The sequence below is a fragment of the Cydia pomonella genome, chromosome 17 (assembly GCF_033807575.1).
Source record: "Cydia pomonella isolate Wapato2018A chromosome 17, ilCydPomo1, whole genome shotgun sequence".
In the NCBI taxonomy this organism is placed as follows: Eukaryota; Metazoa; Arthropoda; class Insecta; order Lepidoptera; family Tortricidae; genus Cydia; species Cydia pomonella.
Genome location: NC_084719.1, coordinates 12166648 through 12184785, shown reverse-complemented (window position 1 = coordinate 12184785; position 18138 = coordinate 12166648). Strand labels below are relative to the sequence as shown.

Genomic DNA, 18138 nt, shown 5'->3' with positions numbered 1-18138 from the left:
TAATGTAAAATAGTATTTTATACTATCGTGATATAATAGAGCTTTTCAGACGAGTACCGTGATTACGCAACAAAGCTCGCTGAGTTGCCTAAGTGAGGTACGAGATTGAAAAGCTTGATTGTATCACTATTTACAACACTTTTTCTACGAGTCATCAAAAATAATATATGTTTTATTATAAAACCTACATAAGTAATGAAAATTGGTAAGTATTTAAGAAGTACAAAAGACATAAACGCGCGAGCCGCCGCCCGCACGTCCCCCGTTCTATGCGAGCGCGGCGGCACGTGATTGTTATTTCTTTTAATAGTTGAGTTGGGAGTCCATACATGAAAAGTTCGCCATTACAGTTTGGTATACGTAACCTTAATGCATCCATTACAGTCGACGAGTAGATAAAAGTCTTATTGCAAATCGAGCATTAGGTAACATAATTTAATTATATGTGAGTTTTATAGTGCCAATTTTTTTGACCCGAGATTCGTGGGTTAGAACAGAGACGTTGAAAGCGGACTGATTAAAACCAATTGGGCCCTTTGAGTCACGGCTATTCCTGAAAGCACTTTGCTCGCTTTTGTAAATAAGGCAAAGTGCTTCTTGGTAAGTGATCAGCTGTCTTCGTGAATCTTAATTGTTGAGTGCAATAACGTCTATATTTCTGTATGTCGGTTAGTAAAATTATTAAACAAGTGTTCATAGTTAATTTCAGTACCACTCATTTGACATTTGAAATCAAGTTCAAAATGGAGTTCACCAATCAAAATACAAGGTTCTAAAAAGTAAGTAGGCATGCTCAAAATATCCGTGTGTCAATAAATGTATGTAGATAAATAGGGAGGTAACTTAAGTAAATATTCTTTTCACGTCAGCAGCTTGATCAAGGGTAATTTGCTGCCTAAGAACAGTGAGCAAAATCGTATTTTGCTCACTGAGTGAGACAAAATAACATTCAAGTGACCTTTATATTCGAATGTCATTTCAGCGTGCGGGGTCTAATACAAGGAAATATTTGAATTCTATTGTGTTTGTCCCTTTTACGTCATCCAAAAAGGAAGAGACAAAAGAAAGTGACCCCCGAAATAAGTCAGACCGCATCGTTTCAACACACCCTACGAGTCTTCATTCGTAAATTAATGAATGAAATAAGTTTAAAATTTAATAAAAACACCATATTTTACGTAGTTTTATTATACAACCAAAGCAATGAACTTAAAAACAATTACGCAATTGAAAGTAAATAATTCTACTTTTAACGATCTCTACTATAGTTGGCAAATAGTTGTATAGAGTTTTGGCTTGCACGGGCCTCCAAATAAGCACTCGAAGAAATATCAAACTTTGCTCTCTTGTTGTACAAATAACTATTACTGCACCGCATACAAAAGAAATTCAAGCAATATAAATTAAGGTAGTAACAGGCGGTCTTATCGCTGTAAGCGATCTCTTCCAGATAACCTTAGGGTAGCAAGATATGAAGAACAAAAAACTTTTAAAACAGGTAGTGCACGAATAAATTAGAGGAGTAAGAAAGAAAGTTACACACACATTAAGCAATATATTAAATAAATAAATATAAATATACATATATGCATACAGATACTGGCTATAGCTTAGAACTTGTACAGTAATTAAGAATTTCTAGGATGCATGTTTAGGAGAGCTGGCGGCTTCTTCCTACAACGTATCAGTATTGCGATACAACGAGGAAATGCCGCCAGTATCCTTGGTACAGTTATAGTAATTCTCTGTATATATCCATTATGTATATTGTTATTGTAAAGTTTAGAAGATAAACTGAAAAGGTTGTAGCCATCATGTTCGGAGCAGCCGTAACTCATAGTAAAAACTTTTTTCCAATAGACACTAATAGAATACAGATGTAGTGAATACTCCTTTCCCACCGTATTTTCTCGGAATCGTTCGTATTTGTCATGTTACTTCAATCAACCTCAGTACTTTTTGTATCGAGACTGACTGAAATAGCAAGACACGTTCGTGCGTTTCCGTGAAAATACGATGGGAAAGGATTATTCACTACATCTGTACCTCTGGTTAACGCTGGCCACCATACTTGGTCGATAGATCAGTAAGAGTAGGCAACTATCGATTTCATTGCGGTCGTGACGTCATACTACTCAGGTGCTCAATTAATCTGCCCAAATTTGACAAACATGTGGTCATCACATCACTCATCATTGCTTGTCTATAACTTACCTACCGCCATCGCCATTAAGTTAATGAACTATGTAGCATGCCGGTATTCTCGTCACTTTGATTAGCGAGTCCGATTTGTAGGTGCGTATAAATAAAATATTCATTGCTTGTATAAAGATGCGATAAGACAAATTTGTGCTGCGAATTTGACAGCTGATGTATGGCGCTGTACGGCTCCGTATATGTATGGTCAGTCTGTATGCAATACTACCTTCAGGCTTAATTAAGTATGCGCGGTCGAATGCCGCGTACGCTACGTTTTACCTTTACCTGTGCAGTTGGCAAAACTGTGCAGGCATACGCCAGTGTGCCAGTTTTAACTTTAACCTGAACGCATCTCATAAAAATATTTTGTTTAAATTTGAACTATCATAGCTGTCAATAGAGTTGAATATTATTGTATGTATTTATGTATGTATGTACATACATGTACGTGCGTAGTATGGCCAGCTTTAAGAGAAACTTTCTTTGGCATTTAATCTCATTTTTTACAAGCACCATTATCCTGTATGTGAATGTAAGTGTGTTTGAACGTATGTATGTATGTTTGTGCGTATGTAGTGTGGCCAGCTTTAAGAAGAAGATTCTTTGGCATTAAATCACGTGGCGGGGCCGACAAACAAACAGATCGATGGCAACCACGTGTAGAGCGACGTTCCCCGCGGCTAATTTCATCGCATTGTTGCCATTTGGCCAGTCGGGGTGATCGCCTGGAGTGACCTAGAAAGGTCGTACACTAAACAAAATAACGCCCATTAGTGAAAGTTAGGAATTACGCACACAATTTACGTGCGTCATTATTTGTTTTTAAAACTGGACTAGGTACCTAGCCTACTTACTCGTTACCGATTAAATCGTCCATTTGTACACCTAAATTAAATACTTCAATGCAATAATTAATTTTCTTCGATTGTCTGAACATACGACCGTCTTTGACCTAATAAAATTGATCTAACTGTTTGATAGTGGCTTGATTCATTTTTAGGGTTCCGTAGCCAAATGGCAAAAAACGGAACCCTTATAGATTCGTCATGTCCGTCTGTCTGTCCGATTCTGTCACAGCCACTTTTTTCCGAAACTATAAGAGCTGTACTGTTCAAACTTAGTAAGTGGATGTATTCTACGAACCGCATTAAGATTTTCACACAAAAATAGAAAAAAAACAATAAATTTTGGGGGTTCCCCATACTTAGAACTGAAACTCAAAAAATCTTTTTTCATCAAACCCATACGTGTGGGGTATCTATGGATAGGTCTTCAAAAATGATATTGAGGTTTCTAATATCATTTTTTTCTAAAATGAATAGTTTGCGCGAGAGACACTTCCAAAGTGGTAAAATGTGTGTCCCCCCCCCCCGTAACTTCTAAAATAACAGAATGAAAAATCTAAAAAAAATATATGATATACATTGCCATGTAAACTTCCACCGAAAATTGGTTTGAACGAGATCTAGTAAGTAGTTTTTTTTTAATACGTCATGAAATTTAAAAAAAAAATTTTTTTTCATCATACCCATACGTGTGGGATATCTATGGATAGGTCTTCAAAAATGATATTAAGGTTTCTAATATCATTTTTTTCTAAACTAAATAGTTTGCGCGAGAGAACCTTCCAAAGTGAAAAAAAGTGTGTCCCCCCCCTGTAACTTCTAAAATAACAGAATGAAAAATCTAAAAAAAATATATGATATACATTGCCATGTAAACTTCCACCGAAAATTGGTTTGAACGAGATCTAGTAAGTAGTTTTTTTTTAATACGTCATGAAATTAAAAAAAAAAAAATATTTCATCATACCCATACGTGTGGGGTATCTATGGATAGGTCTTCAAAAATGATATTAAGGTTTCTAATATCATTTTTTTCTAAACTGAATAGTTTGCGCGAGAGAACCTTCCAAAGTGAAAAAAAGTGTGTCCCCCCCCCCTGTAACTTCTAAAATAACAGAATGAAAAATCTAAAAAAAATATATAATATACATTACCATGCAAACTTCCACCGAAAATTGGTTTGAACGAGATCTAGTAAGTAGTTTTTTTTTAAAACGTCATAAAATTTAAAAAAAAAATTTTTTCATTAAACATATACGTGTGGGGTATCTATGAATAGGTCTTCAAAAATGATATTTAGGTTCCTAATATCATTTTTTTCTAAACTGAATAGTTTGCGCGAGAGACACTTCCAAAGTGGTAAAATGTGTGTCCAAAGTGGGAAAATGTTGAACAAGATCTAATAAGAAGATTTTTTTTAATACGTCTTAAATTGTACGGAACCCTTCATGCGCGAGTCCGACTCGCACTTGGCCGCTTTTTTATCTTCGTCTCGGCTGATTAGATGCGATATGCGATCTGTATTTTTACCAAGATTATCATAATCAAAGTTCTGTAAGACATCAGTTCATCAGTTAATTGAGGGTCTAATTACTTAATTAGATTAGCTTTGATCGCCGACTGTCCTTTTCGTTCCAGACGCAACTAATACTCATCGAAACAATTATAAAAGCCCTAAACACAATTACATTGCGTCGTTTTATCACTGAGTTCCTGTGGCCACCTCCTGTCTCCATCATAAGATCAGCTCGATGGTACCATAATATTGCATTGTCACCCGACTTACATATGCATGCAAAACTTTAGCTCAATCGGAAACTGAGCAGTAGGTCAAAAGCTTCAAGGATTTGACCCCCACAAATGTACATACATACATACTAACACGGCAATAAAATCAAACCTTGTAAAAAAGATAGCTCTATTAGCCTTACTTTACCTATTTCAAAAAGTTATTACATTTGACAGCTGAAATAGATGACCACTGTATAGCCAGTGTATAGCAGTGACAGCGATGTATATTTTGTGGTCACTGGATAGTATAGCCAAACTATGTATGAGCCAAACGTTAACTTTTGACAACCAGTGTACATTTATTCGATAGCGAAACGTGACGTACGCGTTTGCGTTAAGTCTAATTTTGTATGGGATTTAGAAACAGTGCGCCAAGCGGGACGTTGTGGAAACAAAATCCCATATAAAATGAGACTTAACGCAAACGCCGTACGTCACGTTTCGCTATCGAATAAATTTACACTAGTGGCACAGATTTGCAACTACACAGGATAAAATCTCAGGACTCATGTAGTTGTTTATTATAAAGAAGATGCTGAAATAAGTAGTTCTCCAGATATTTAGCAACGTGACAGACAAACGGACAGAGTAGCGCCATAAGGGTTCATTTTGTACTTTTTTGATACTGATAACCGATGATCAATCGGTATTGGATATGGGTCTCATCACTGTAGCGCGTTAAGGACAAACAAACACAAACAAAGGACAGATGAATATCACTGCAATGACGGCGTCATAGTGGAGTTTCCCAAGTTAGGTATACTTATGTCTGTTTTTATTGTATTAAATCCTCTATTTGATGATGATTGGTGTATTTAGTTTAAGAGTACGGAACCCTAAAAATAAGTTGAAAAGAAAAGCGTTGGTAGTCTAGCGGTATGAGCGTGCGACTTTCAATCCGGAGGTCACGGGTTCAAACCTTCAAACCCCTGGTCGTACCAATGAGTATTTCGGAACTTATGTAATATATCATTTGATATTTATCAGTCGATGCTCGGTAAAGGAAATCATCGTGAGGAAACCGGACTAATACCAATAAGACCTAGTTATCCCTCTGGGTTGGAAAGTCAGATGGCGTCGCGAGTCGCGTTCGTAAAAAATAGTGCTTACGCCAATTCTTGGAATTATTTACTTATAGAAACGGAGCTTAATTGCATATCCAGTTTTAAATTTAGGTAACTCTGACGTTTCGAGGACGGCGTTGTCCCCGTGGTCTCAGTGAAGTTAATAATGTATAAAAATCGTGAAGGTTTAAGGACAAGCGGACCCAAGGCTCCTATGAGCCGTGGCAATAAGTCGAGACAAAACGCTAGGAAGAAGAAGATTCATTTTTCATTGGTTTCTTGCGCACGATTACTCGTATGTATTAGACTTGTTGCGTCGTAGAATTTATTTAGTTTCTCGTAAAAGACGCATTTGCAGACGTCACCGAAAATGACGTAGGTCAATGATGTAGGTAGGTAGGTAAATGATGTGACTCTACACATGATTAGTAATCGTACATGAGCAATGCATCAATTTCGAGCGACCAATACTAAAATACCCGCTCACGCGGGACTTCCATGACTCTTATATGATTTACTCGATTCATTCATGCCATTCTTGATACACCTTAGTGATTGATTGATTACTAAATGGTATTATTTAGGTACTTTATTTGTGTGCGCGTCAATTTTTTTTATTTCGAGTAATTTACCTCCCAAATGACGCCTACAGGTATTTACTAAAAATACAGTAGATATATTCTACATTCAATTTTTAGGTCCCTATCGCGCTTTGCGGTTGAATTTTTATTGCTCCTTGCCTATTAAGGAAGGTCAATCAATATACCTAGGTATTTTATTCAATTGGCGTGCCTTAAATACCCCACATGAACATATTCAAATTGAAACAAATTGGGTGAAACATAAACATCTCCTCCAGAGAGTCAAATATTTAACCCCTAAATTTGCAAACGCCTTCGCCGAACGTAATTATACGACATCGTATCGATTGATTAAAGCCAATTGAGTCGAAGTGGCAACGAGTGACTCATCGCAATACAATCTATTTCAAGAGCGCACAGAAATAATTCCTGAAATCGACATCGGTTTCCGGATTATTGGGACGCTTCATCATCGGTATGATGTTATGTTCTCCATGACATACAAACTGTATTTGGGTCATGGCTGTAAGTGTGGATCAGCGTCAAATTCACAGGAGGGACCAGGATACTCAAATACACTGAAACACAGTCTGTGTTGTCAAGGGCGTTGGATAGATTGTAGTTCTTTAATGTTTTCTTATGTACCATATGCCATGCTAGAGTGCTTATTCTTATTTCAGTTTTAAATACATAGTATTACTATATTGACACACAAGCTTTCGGCCTATCTGATGGTCTTAGACATTGTAATCTATAGCCACTTCAGTTGTACACAGACTCTCTATGTAGTTTGAGCAGATTACTAAAAAATCCATGTATTGACTGCAAAGAGGTATATGTAGGTATTTTCAGAAGCTCTGGCGTTTGCCAGACTCCAGTTTTATACTCATACCTAGTGAGAATGACAATAAATCGCATCATACGTCGTCATCGTATTGATATTGGTCTTTGTTAGGTAAATGTAGACTCAACAAAAAATTGCAGCGTATGTAGAGTTTTCTATACATAAACTATAACAAAATCCTTTATTTTTGCCCATAGGATCCAGCGTCAGCTATTCCGAAAGGCACGCTGCTATCCCTGCTCATTTCCATGATAAGCTACGCCCTGATGGTCCTGTTCTCCGGCGGTGGCGCACTGCGAGATGCTAGTGGCAACTTAACCGATCTTATTCTAGAAAATGACACATTTATAGACCTGGGAACCGTCTCTGACTGTGCCAACACAGGTGGATGTCCGAATGGACTACACAATGATTATTCAGTAAGTTATGGTTATTTATTATCTTATTTTAAGAGCAGAGCTCTTGTCGGTGCAGCTTGATGAAGTTGTCTCCACCTTGGTCGATCCGATGCCAGCCCTTTAGTGTCCTGGTACGACACGGCTCCTACAAGCCCTTTACTTGGCTCATATAACTTTTTCTTGGTTTATATTTGTTATATGATATGATATCTTTTCAAGTTCACATTTATACTTCTTGTCTTAAATATGTTTTAAGTTCAAGTTAAATGAACTCTGAAAAGGAGTTGAAGGAAGGAAGGCTGATATTACTGTAGCTCCGACTTGAGGTTACCGCATAAAGGTACCTTAATAATACATAGAATAAATAAGTACCTACATAAGTACTTACGTGTATTATTAGTATTATTACCTACACGTAATATATCTATGAGTCCCGATTTTTCGTTAGCTAAATCGAAGTTCCATCAGCTATCAGACGACATGATTGTTTGTGTATAAATATAATTGACTACATCCGCCCGACACTGTCGGCAGCACGTAAAATATTATCTGATATAGTTGTCGCGAGTTTGGTTCCGATAGTATCTACTGGGTTTAATTAAACTGGTTATTAATTGCGTACTAATTTGCTTCTGCTGCCAGGTTATGCAACTGATGTCAGCATGGGGCCCCCTGATCTACGGCGGCTGCTGGGCGGCGACGCTGTCCACCGCGCTGACGAACCTGCTGTCAGTCCCGCGGCTGATCCAGGCGCTGGGCGTCGACCGCATCTACCCTGGCCTAATCTTCTTCTCCAAGGGCTACGGGAAGCATGGCGAGCCTTACCGAGGATACGTGCTCACTTTTTTGGTCTCACTTATCTTCTTACTTATCGGTGAGTTTCGTATGACAAGATACAATGAAAACCAAATACATAAATGTATAATAATTACGATTACCAGCGAACGGTTGTGGTATGTACATACATACTATCGACCCTAATATATTGGTAACGCCATTTCTCTAAGGGTTGCTTCACTCGTACCACAGCCACACGACAACCACACCACAACTACAACACGTGGTCGGGCGCATATTTTGTATTGAAAGTGAATAGTATAATTCACACGTACCACATTACGGCAAAATGTGGTTGTCGTGTGGTTCTGGTATGCGTGAAACAACCCTAACCTAACCATCATAAAACTTGAAAATATAAAGTCTGCAGTTTTTCTGGATTTTCATGTTATATTTGCTCTTCAGCTGACTTGAACACCATCGCGCCGCTGATCTCCAACTTCTACCTGGCCTCATACGCGCTCATCAACTTCTGCACCTTCCACGCGGCACTCGTGCGCCCGCTGGGCTGGCGCCCTACTTTCAGGGTAAAAATCTCTAAACAAACCTATAAGTGCATACTTAGGTTTTACACGCGATGTAGGCACTTAAGTACTAAAATTGGGTCGAACAATCGCATACACGAAGGTAGTTCTCAGAGACATTTGTGACACTGGATCTAAAATACTTAAAGAATTACATCAGCAATTTTCATTGATTCCTATTTGGATAGACATTCGATAGTACGTTACGAATTACGTTTATGAATGTGAGTCACTCGTGTCATGTGCTTGCGTGAATCAATTTTATGTTTACGTCTTATGCTATGTAATACCTACATATTCTAAGCGTATAATCTGGTACTTGCGAGCCTTTTCTCACAAGAGATGGAGAAAAATAATTACCAAATTCTCTCGGTTGCAGTTCTACAACATGTGGATATCGCTAGCCGGGTTCCTGATGTGCGTGGCCATCATGTTGCTCATCAGCTGGAAGATGTCTCTCATCACCTTCGCCATCTTCCTGACGCTCTATCTTATCGTACATTACCGGAAACCAGGTACGCCCTGCTCTGAACGTTTTAAAAATGAATTCGACGTTTATAATCGTCAAGTCAATTTAATATTGCCAGTTTTTGGAATTGTTATTAACTTATTACAAAGGCATATAATGAAAATTGGCCAAACTAATAGGGCGGCAATAGTTCTACCGATCAAGCTTCGACTTTTTCTTATACCTGCAAAACAATACAAATACTCTTTATTGCACACCTCAATACCTACGTGTAAACTACAGGAGGCAAATTTAAGTAAACTTTGTATCTTGGCGTTTCCCATATTCGAGTAGGTAAAGAACCCGTCAAACTTTTGACTGATTTACATTAGACATGTTTATCTGCGGAAAGCCCACGAATACGAGAATAACTTTACTGTTGACCAAGTCTATATCGGTTTTCGAGTAAACGAATGACTTCCTAAATCTTATAATACACTCACTTATGAAATTACAAATAAAACTCTAAATTCAGTATTGTAAAGTTCAATTTAGAAAAACCTCAACTTACAGAATTTGAGAATGCTATACCTTGTTGGTACGCGCAACGTGCAATTGAACGTCAATGCTCTGTACACCTAATTACCTATTGGCATTAGCCTATTCATTCTAGTGATAGTAGTGATACTTACAGCTAGGTATATTTCATTCAGTATTTCATTGTGGCCATAAATTTTTTTGAGCAGTGAACAAAGGTGCCATGCCAAGGTGTTTCAAAATGAATACCTACTTATTGCGCAGTGGGCCAGCTTCTAGAATGGTTTCAGTTGTAGACGCCATTACGCCATTTACAGTCCTGTCCCATCTTAGGTTAGATGGTGCAGAGTGCACCGCCATTTCGTACCACCTCGGGTTGCATAGCCCTATTGCCTTCACCTTAAACGCTTCTGAATGCTAAGATTTTTTAGGACGAACAATTGGCTGTTGGGGGTACAAGGGTATTATAAAACTTAGACAAACATTTTGATAGCCTTAACTACTTGTTGCAGACGTAAACTGGGGCAGCAGTACCCAAGCTCAGATGTACAAGACGGCGCTCTCGAGTGCGCACAACTTGGCCCGCACCGGGGAACACGTGAAGAACTATTGGCCGCAGCTATTGGTGCTGGCTGGTCGGCCGCAGGCTCGCCCGGCGCTTATAGATCTGGGCCATCTCATTACAAAGGCTGGCTCGCTGATGATTGTTGGAGACGTAACGCAGGTTAGTATTGTACGATCTAAAGAGGCTAGCGATACTTGCCGGATGGTCTCTGGCACCTAAAGCTGGCTCACGGGTTAGGGTAACGTTAAAAAACAACTGGCATGACTGCTGTTTGCTACAAGTCTGCGCATCATTAATAAATGCAGTAATACTGTCATCAGATATATGTTTCTGGAGCTAATCCACCCGGCAGTAATTACTGTAGTATTAGTAGCCTTTTTAGGCGAAACGGCAGGCCAAAAGTCGTAGTCCTGCAAAATTATTAAAATAAGTTTATTATATTTTTAGAATAAGTTATTATTAATATACCAAGCCTCTTATGTAATAGTGAAACATTTGATTACAAAAGCATTCAAACCATTCCAGGGTAAGCTATCCTATAAGGAGCGCAGCGCGCGCGCCCACTCCAACGACGAGTGGCTCCGAGGGCGCAAGATCAAGGCGTTCAGCGCCAGCGTACACGGCTTCAACTTCGAGCAGGGTGCGCGGGCACTCATACAGGCTGCTGGAGTTGGCCGGCTGTCTCCTAATGTCATGCTCATGGGGTACAAGGCGGACTGGGCCACGGCGCCCGCCAGCGATCTTGAGGCTTACTTCAATGTGCTACAGTAAGTTATTACTTAAATTCTTGGAAATCTTAAACATCTCTGAAAATATCAGAGGCTTGCAAGAGATACCGTGGGGACCTTATACACTCCAAACTTAATGTATTAACCGTGGAGACTATACGTCTCAGTCATATTGTATAATATACTTGACTTGGTACATACTAGTTATGTATTCTGTAGCATTAGTTTATGACTGCTTGCTTAACAGTCCAGACCAGACGCAATTTATTTATTCAGTATAAATTTTATTTTGACACTTGGAGAGACTTTACACTTCCAAATCTTATTAGTATTAGTGCTCTGACATTGGGGACCTTTTACATCTCCAGATTTAATGTGTTTTTAACCATAGAGACTATACATCTCTATTGTATTGTAGTAATTATTTATTTTAAGATTATTATAATGTAATGTTTACCCAGGTATTGGCTGTTGTATTTATAAATGTTGTATTGACTTGTAAAAGAGCCCTTGAGGCCTACTTGCAGAATAATTTTTTGAATTTTGAATTTGAATTTTACCTCCCCGTGATATGGAACTCGAGCTTTCGCTGAAAATAAAAATAAATATTGGACTTCTTGGACATAGAAATCAACAAAAAAGTCTTATGCACCCTTGGATAGAAGTGTCAATCGTAATGGGAAGGAGCTAATTTTCTTTGCATTTGTAAGAGGCAACCTATAGGTACAGTTAGAAAAAACTATGTGGAGTAAAAAACATTATTTCCAAGACAGTTACAGAACACAATACAGATTATTACAGATATCTTCAAGATTCAAGTTTTATATCTATAGCTATACCAGATTTACCGGAAGTTATAAATGATTATTTGTTTTTACAGCACGGCATTCGAGAACCGTCTAGCCGTTGCGATCCTTCGCGTGGCCGGCGGCCTGGACTACGGGCCGGTGACGGCGGAGGACGCGCCGGTCACAGGCCTCACGGCCACTTCTAGCGGCAGTGGCGACCTCCGGGTGCGCTCGCCTAATGTCATGATGCACGCCGACTCCGACCTCGACATACGGGGGGATTCACAGCCTTCCAGCAGGCATAATCTGCAGAGTACGGAATTTAACTACCTTAGAATAGCAAATGACAAATGTATCTTGGCCCCTAAAATCTACAACACACACGGTCATATTTTTCAAAGAGAACTAAAAAAATAACTGCGTGCTACTCTTGTTCCTTTTGATAAGGATTTTTAAACTGTCATTAAAGACTGGGATGTCAGGATAAAGTTTTTAACCAAGAACAACGAAATTAAGTCTTATGTTATGTACACGGTAACAAGGTAGTTTAAGGAGGTTAACATCACATTGCAGGTTTGTTGACTATGACAACTTCACGATCGTTCACTATTTCGGAGGGCAAAGAGAAGAAGAAGCCAATGGATATCCATCGGCAAATCGTCTACAAGGCATCCAACGGCGTGGAGCTCTCTAAGGATCAGCTTTCACAGATGACCATTTTCCAGAAGAAACAGGTTAGGATTTGTAAATTGGTTTTGACTAGGTATAACACACACACACACGTGTACACACACGCACACACACAATAACGCGTAAACACAATGAGTACCTACTTTAAGAAATGCTGTCTGTAACAAGTTGATTTTGCAGGAATCAGGTACTCTGGACGTGTGGTGGTTGTACGACGACGGTGGTCTGACTATCCTTCTGCCGTACATCCTGTCGCAGCGCACGGCGTGGTCGCACTGCAAGCTGCGAGTCTTCGCGCTCGCCAACCGCCGCCACGAGCTCGAGCTGGAGGAGAGGAAGTGAGTGTGTTGCAGGGGGCCTAGCCAAGATGACCAATGAGCGGAATTCTTCATAGCAAAAATCAAACTGTCAGAGGGATTGACCTAACTGTTTTATCGACTTATCGATAAATATTTGTCACTTAACGAAACACAGGTATCCCTAATTAGCTGACCGCCACTGTATTTTGGTATAATAGTAAAGAATAAAACAGAAAATACTTTTATGATGTAAATGAACGTAACATTTAGAGCAATATATTGTGGAAGAATCTTCTTTGAAACTGAAATAAGAATCTTTCTGTATCCATTTTTTTTTGTTTTCTTTTAGGATTAACCATTTTAGTAACACGGCACGGAAATCACTCATGAAAACTCAAGTGACATAAATGACATATGTGACACTGACATGATTTACTTTAATACGGAGATGCAAGTTGCTTATCAAAGAGGTCAAATGTTACAGAATAATCTTTAAAGTTGTATGGATACCTAATGCGATATTATTCCGTAACATCGATAAGTCGATAAAACAGTTAGGTCAATCCCTCTGACAGTTTGATTTTTGCTATGAAGAATTCCGCTCATTGAAGATGACAATCGTACATTAACCAACGCCAAACGAAAAGAAGAAATGTATCGGGATGACAGAAGCTAAGAAAAGTCACGTGACTATTTCCATACGTTATAGAAGTTTCGATTGGCGTTTTCTATCAACAATTGTCGTCTTAATAGGCTAGGCCCCCAGGAGTGTATGTATGGTGCCTGTACGATGGCGAGCTAACGATCCTGCTGCCGTACATCCTGTTTCAATGTTAATAATATTATACTATGTAGTGTAGGTTCGTTTGCTTGGGATTTTTTCTGGCAAGTCGGAAGAGACTAAACAGTCTAACAGAGTAGCTTGGGTCATGTATGGGGGATGGCCTAAAATAAAATCGATTTATTTATTTCATTTTAATATTTATTTATTTAGAGCGTTGCGAAGTGGAAAATTCCGTCCTCACCTAGTAGGAATACCACCTTATCAGTAAATCTAATAATTAAGCCCAATTTAATCAATGGAACGCTATTGAAAAACGATCCATTTTCAGCATGGCGAACCTGTTGTCGAAGTTCCGTATCGACTATTCATCACTGACGATGGTGCAAGACATCACCGAAGCTCCACAGCCGGAGACGAAAAAAATGTTTGACGACCTCGTCGCCAAATTCGCTGACAACACAAACGAAGGTACACAATTAAAATATTCCTTGTAGATGAAGAAGAGTTTCATAACGACATCTTCGACAGCTTCTCTAGATTGCTCTTACATGGGAGCATATATGGTTTAAAATCTTGGATTTTCAAATGGAAAAGGGTATGCGGCCACACAGCACAATAGGGAGCTATTTTATGGCGCGAAACATAATGTCAGGTTTTTATTTTTAGATTTAAGTTTAAGCTACTATATTGCAGACCTTACTAGTCTTACTACGCACAGTAGAGCGCGCAATAGAACTATAGGAGGCAGAATCTGCTTATAAGCGTTAATTGCAAAAGTTTTCGATTCAGGTCTCGAGGTGGCAGACCCTCCAATGTGCACGGTCTCTATAGCGCAATGTTAAGAGTTAACCGTACCGTCCAATTCCAATATTTTTTATTAAACAAAAAAGCCTATGTTAACTGCGGTATACCAGAAATTATAATGTTTCAGAATCTCAAATAAGCGAAGTGGAACTTCTAACTTTAGCCGAGAAGACGAACCGACAGCTGCGGCTACGGGAGCTGCTGCTGGAGAAGTCCAAGGACGCCAACCTCGTAGTCATGTCCCTGCCGATGCCTAGGAAGGTTAGTTACCTTTCAGGAATATTATGTCAATGAACATTCCATATTTCATATACTACCATTTTGTTATACCTGATGGTGGAGGAGGAAATAACCTGGTTCATGGCGGTAGCGGTTCCGCTGTGCGCCACCTTTCTCAAATATTTCCATAATATATAGTAATGGTTTGAGCGGGCGGAAGCTATCAACCAGTAAACTATTTTACGTTGTTTTATGTTGTTACCAGAAATGCTTGGCGCTCGGTCATGCCACAAATAACGTCGACTTCTTATTTTTCCAGGGTTCGGTGTCAGCTCCGCTGTACATGGCGTGGCTTGAGGTGTTGAGCCGCGACTTGCCCCCGATGCTGTTCGTGCGAGGCAACCACACGTCCGTCCTCACCTTCTACTCGTAGACGATCAACGCACAAATTTTGTGAAAAGACATAATAATAATAATCCTTAAACCTCTTTATTGCGCAAAAAAGTAAAGATAATGAATTTTTTAAAGAAACACTATCCCAGTGAATATTTAATGTGGGAGGGGTTTACACGAATGGGCAGAGCGTCTTTTATAGAATAATATGTCCTTAGCCTCGAAATCAACTCTAAAATTAAGTCAACGGCGCTAGACGTGGGCGACGTGGACGACCACCTAAGGCCTCGTGGTCCAAGAGCCTCGCACCTCAAATACGTATAACTCGAACGCAACGTACAAATTATTCGTTATTTCTTGTGTCACTGAAGGACCTCGCTAAATGTATATAATTTGATGTGGGCCACTGTGACCATGCTCACAGTGGCCCACGTCAAATTTTGGTCTTGCCTCGCCGCTGCCTGTAGGTAACCATCACTGGAACCGTTTTAGAAAAATTATTCGCTAGGTACACTGATGCTGCCAGTTTTGTCGGCTTTTGTACGTTAAATCTTATGGAGTAAAATTAGTTCCAACAGCTGTCGATAGCATTAATGTTTGACATTCCATAAGATTACGTGTGTTTGTGACAATCAGCGCCACTTGTCCCTCCAACGACTTCGCACCTTGCCATGATACTATCAGTAGCAAACTTTAAAATGACCTTTATAACTACGTAGGGGTATATTATACACAGGTACCCTACAAATTTCACATAATACGTGTGTTTCAAAGGACGTTCTCTTTTCCTTTATGTTACTTAAAAAGTACAATACGCGAATAAACTCTATATATTTTAAGTGTTTTAATTTTAAGATACACTTAAGTATTCGTTGTGATTGTAAGTGTAAATGTTAAATGTATTGGCCTATTACTTTTGTAGGTATGTACCTAAATTAAAAAAAGTTCATAACTTTCGTATTGATTATATTTTTATACGGATGCATATGTAAAGAATTTATAAATTTAAAACCTAAGTAGCAATGCAAAGCATCAAAGTTAGGTTCCTGCATGTTTTCTGTATACTTAGTAACAATCAACTATTATGTTGAGATTATTTTCAATCAAAACGGTATTTTTCGTCTGTAGTTAGGTAAATGATTTAGTTCCTAGTTACCTATTTTTATGTTGTACTGTAAAACAAACGTCAAAGAACAAATAAAACCCCAAACTAACTTTTTACAGATCCAGGAAAAAAAAGTTAGATTTTCTTTTCTTCCGAATACTGTTGGTAAAGGAGGCTAAAGTTTAAAATGTAAGAAAGTCCACCTTTTGAGTTTATTCCAATATGACACATATTTTAAGAAAATAGACTATGTACAAGTTTTTTATACAGGACTCGTTCTAAACAACAAAAAATCCTCAGTGAATTTTGGGTAATAATGGATTCTAAGTTCATGTTATTGTAGACCAAAGATTATACTATACTTAATAAGTATGTAATTTATTATCTTATAATTACATCAACTGACAAACTAGATGTGTGTGATGTGTTAATATGTGGAAACGGCCGTATTAGACTATGTTAACGGCACTAATCATGGAACATATAAGAGAAAATTTGGAGTCTTTTTGATATTTCACCGACACCTGTAAAATTTCTACCACTTTACGCTTTCAAAAGTGTCCAATTCATCCTTTATGTTTTCTATGTATTTAATGAAAGCTACTGCAATTGGTTTCAATATTATTAACCAATTAAAACTGTGGTTTTATGCTCCAGTTATGGAATGTATGGCGCCATTCATTGTCAAAATAACAAATATCAATGAAACATTTAACTTAATGTTGAGGTAAAATATTACCAGCGATTAAAAACTGATGGTAAATACTTGTTTTACAGCATTTGTCTATACCATTCCATTACTGGTGCCTGTTCCATTATGGGGGTGTTTACTATAGTTAATTAAATAGCTTATTTAATTCGAACTTTCATACCATAAGTCATCGCAAGTCAGACCCCATATGGAGTATTGCTGTCACCTTTGGGCAGGAGCTCCTGCATGCCAGCTTGGACCCTTTGACTCAGTCCAAAGGCGCGCTGTGCGAATCGTTGACGATCCCAAACTCACAAGCGGTATTGAACCTTTAAGTCTAAGGAGAGACTTTGCCTCCTTGTGTGTGTTCTACCGCTTGTACAATGGGCTGTGCTCTGAGGAATTGTTTGACATGATGTCAACGGCCACTTTCTATCACCGCACCGCTCGCCGTCGGCAGGGAGTTCACCCTCACACCTTAGAACCTAAATGGTCGCGTACTGTGCGGTTCAAGAAGAATTTCCTCCCGCGGACGCTCCGGCTGTGGAATGAGCTCCCTTCCGAGGTTTTCCCGAGGGTCTACAGTATGGGGTTCTTCAAAAAAGGAGTGTACCAAAATCTATTCAGATAACTGGACTTAATTACTTTAAAGTTTTGAACTGACCAAATATACCTACTCTTTAAGCTTTTTAAGAAAGGTACTAACAAACGTAGGTTTAAATAACGTGATAAAATAGTTGAAAACCAGACACACTTTTATTTGCATGTTTCTTATGAAACTGTGAAACACCCAAAGAATATTAATATAATAAGTAAGTAAGTACATATTTTACATGCCCATGAACAATTTACGGATACGCATTTTAAATATTTTATATATAGTACAATGTGATTTTAAAAGTTAGTTAATTAATGATCTTATAATTATAACTAGTTTTAACAAATTATGAAAGAGATAGCTATAATGTGACAATGTTTTTTAATAAAATAAATGATGAGTTTTA

The 18138-nt window shown here is 38.5% G+C and overlaps 1 protein-coding gene across 1 annotated transcript in view; it reads left to right on the top strand.

The window, feature by feature from the left end:
- Positions 1-18138, top strand: part of LOC133527139 (bumetanide-sensitive sodium-(potassium)-chloride cotransporter) — a 62957-nt gene extending 44819 nt beyond the window's left edge. Inside the window, exons 9-20 of the mRNA XM_061864027.1 lie at positions 7522-7743; positions 8365-8596; positions 8965-9086; positions 9463-9598; positions 10581-10792; positions 11159-11400; positions 12242-12462; positions 12723-12883; positions 13020-13177; positions 14251-14390; positions 14854-14987; positions 15265-18138. Coding sequence (XP_061720011.1) covers positions 7522-7743; positions 8365-8596; positions 8965-9086; positions 9463-9598; positions 10581-10792; positions 11159-11400; positions 12242-12462; positions 12723-12883; positions 13020-13177; positions 14251-14390; positions 14854-14987; positions 15265-15378 — 2094 coding nt within the window. The 3' untranslated portion in view covers positions 15379-18138. The remainder of the gene's footprint in view (positions 1-7521; positions 7744-8364; positions 8597-8964; positions 9087-9462; positions 9599-10580; positions 10793-11158; positions 11401-12241; positions 12463-12722; positions 12884-13019; positions 13178-14250; positions 14391-14853; positions 14988-15264) is intronic.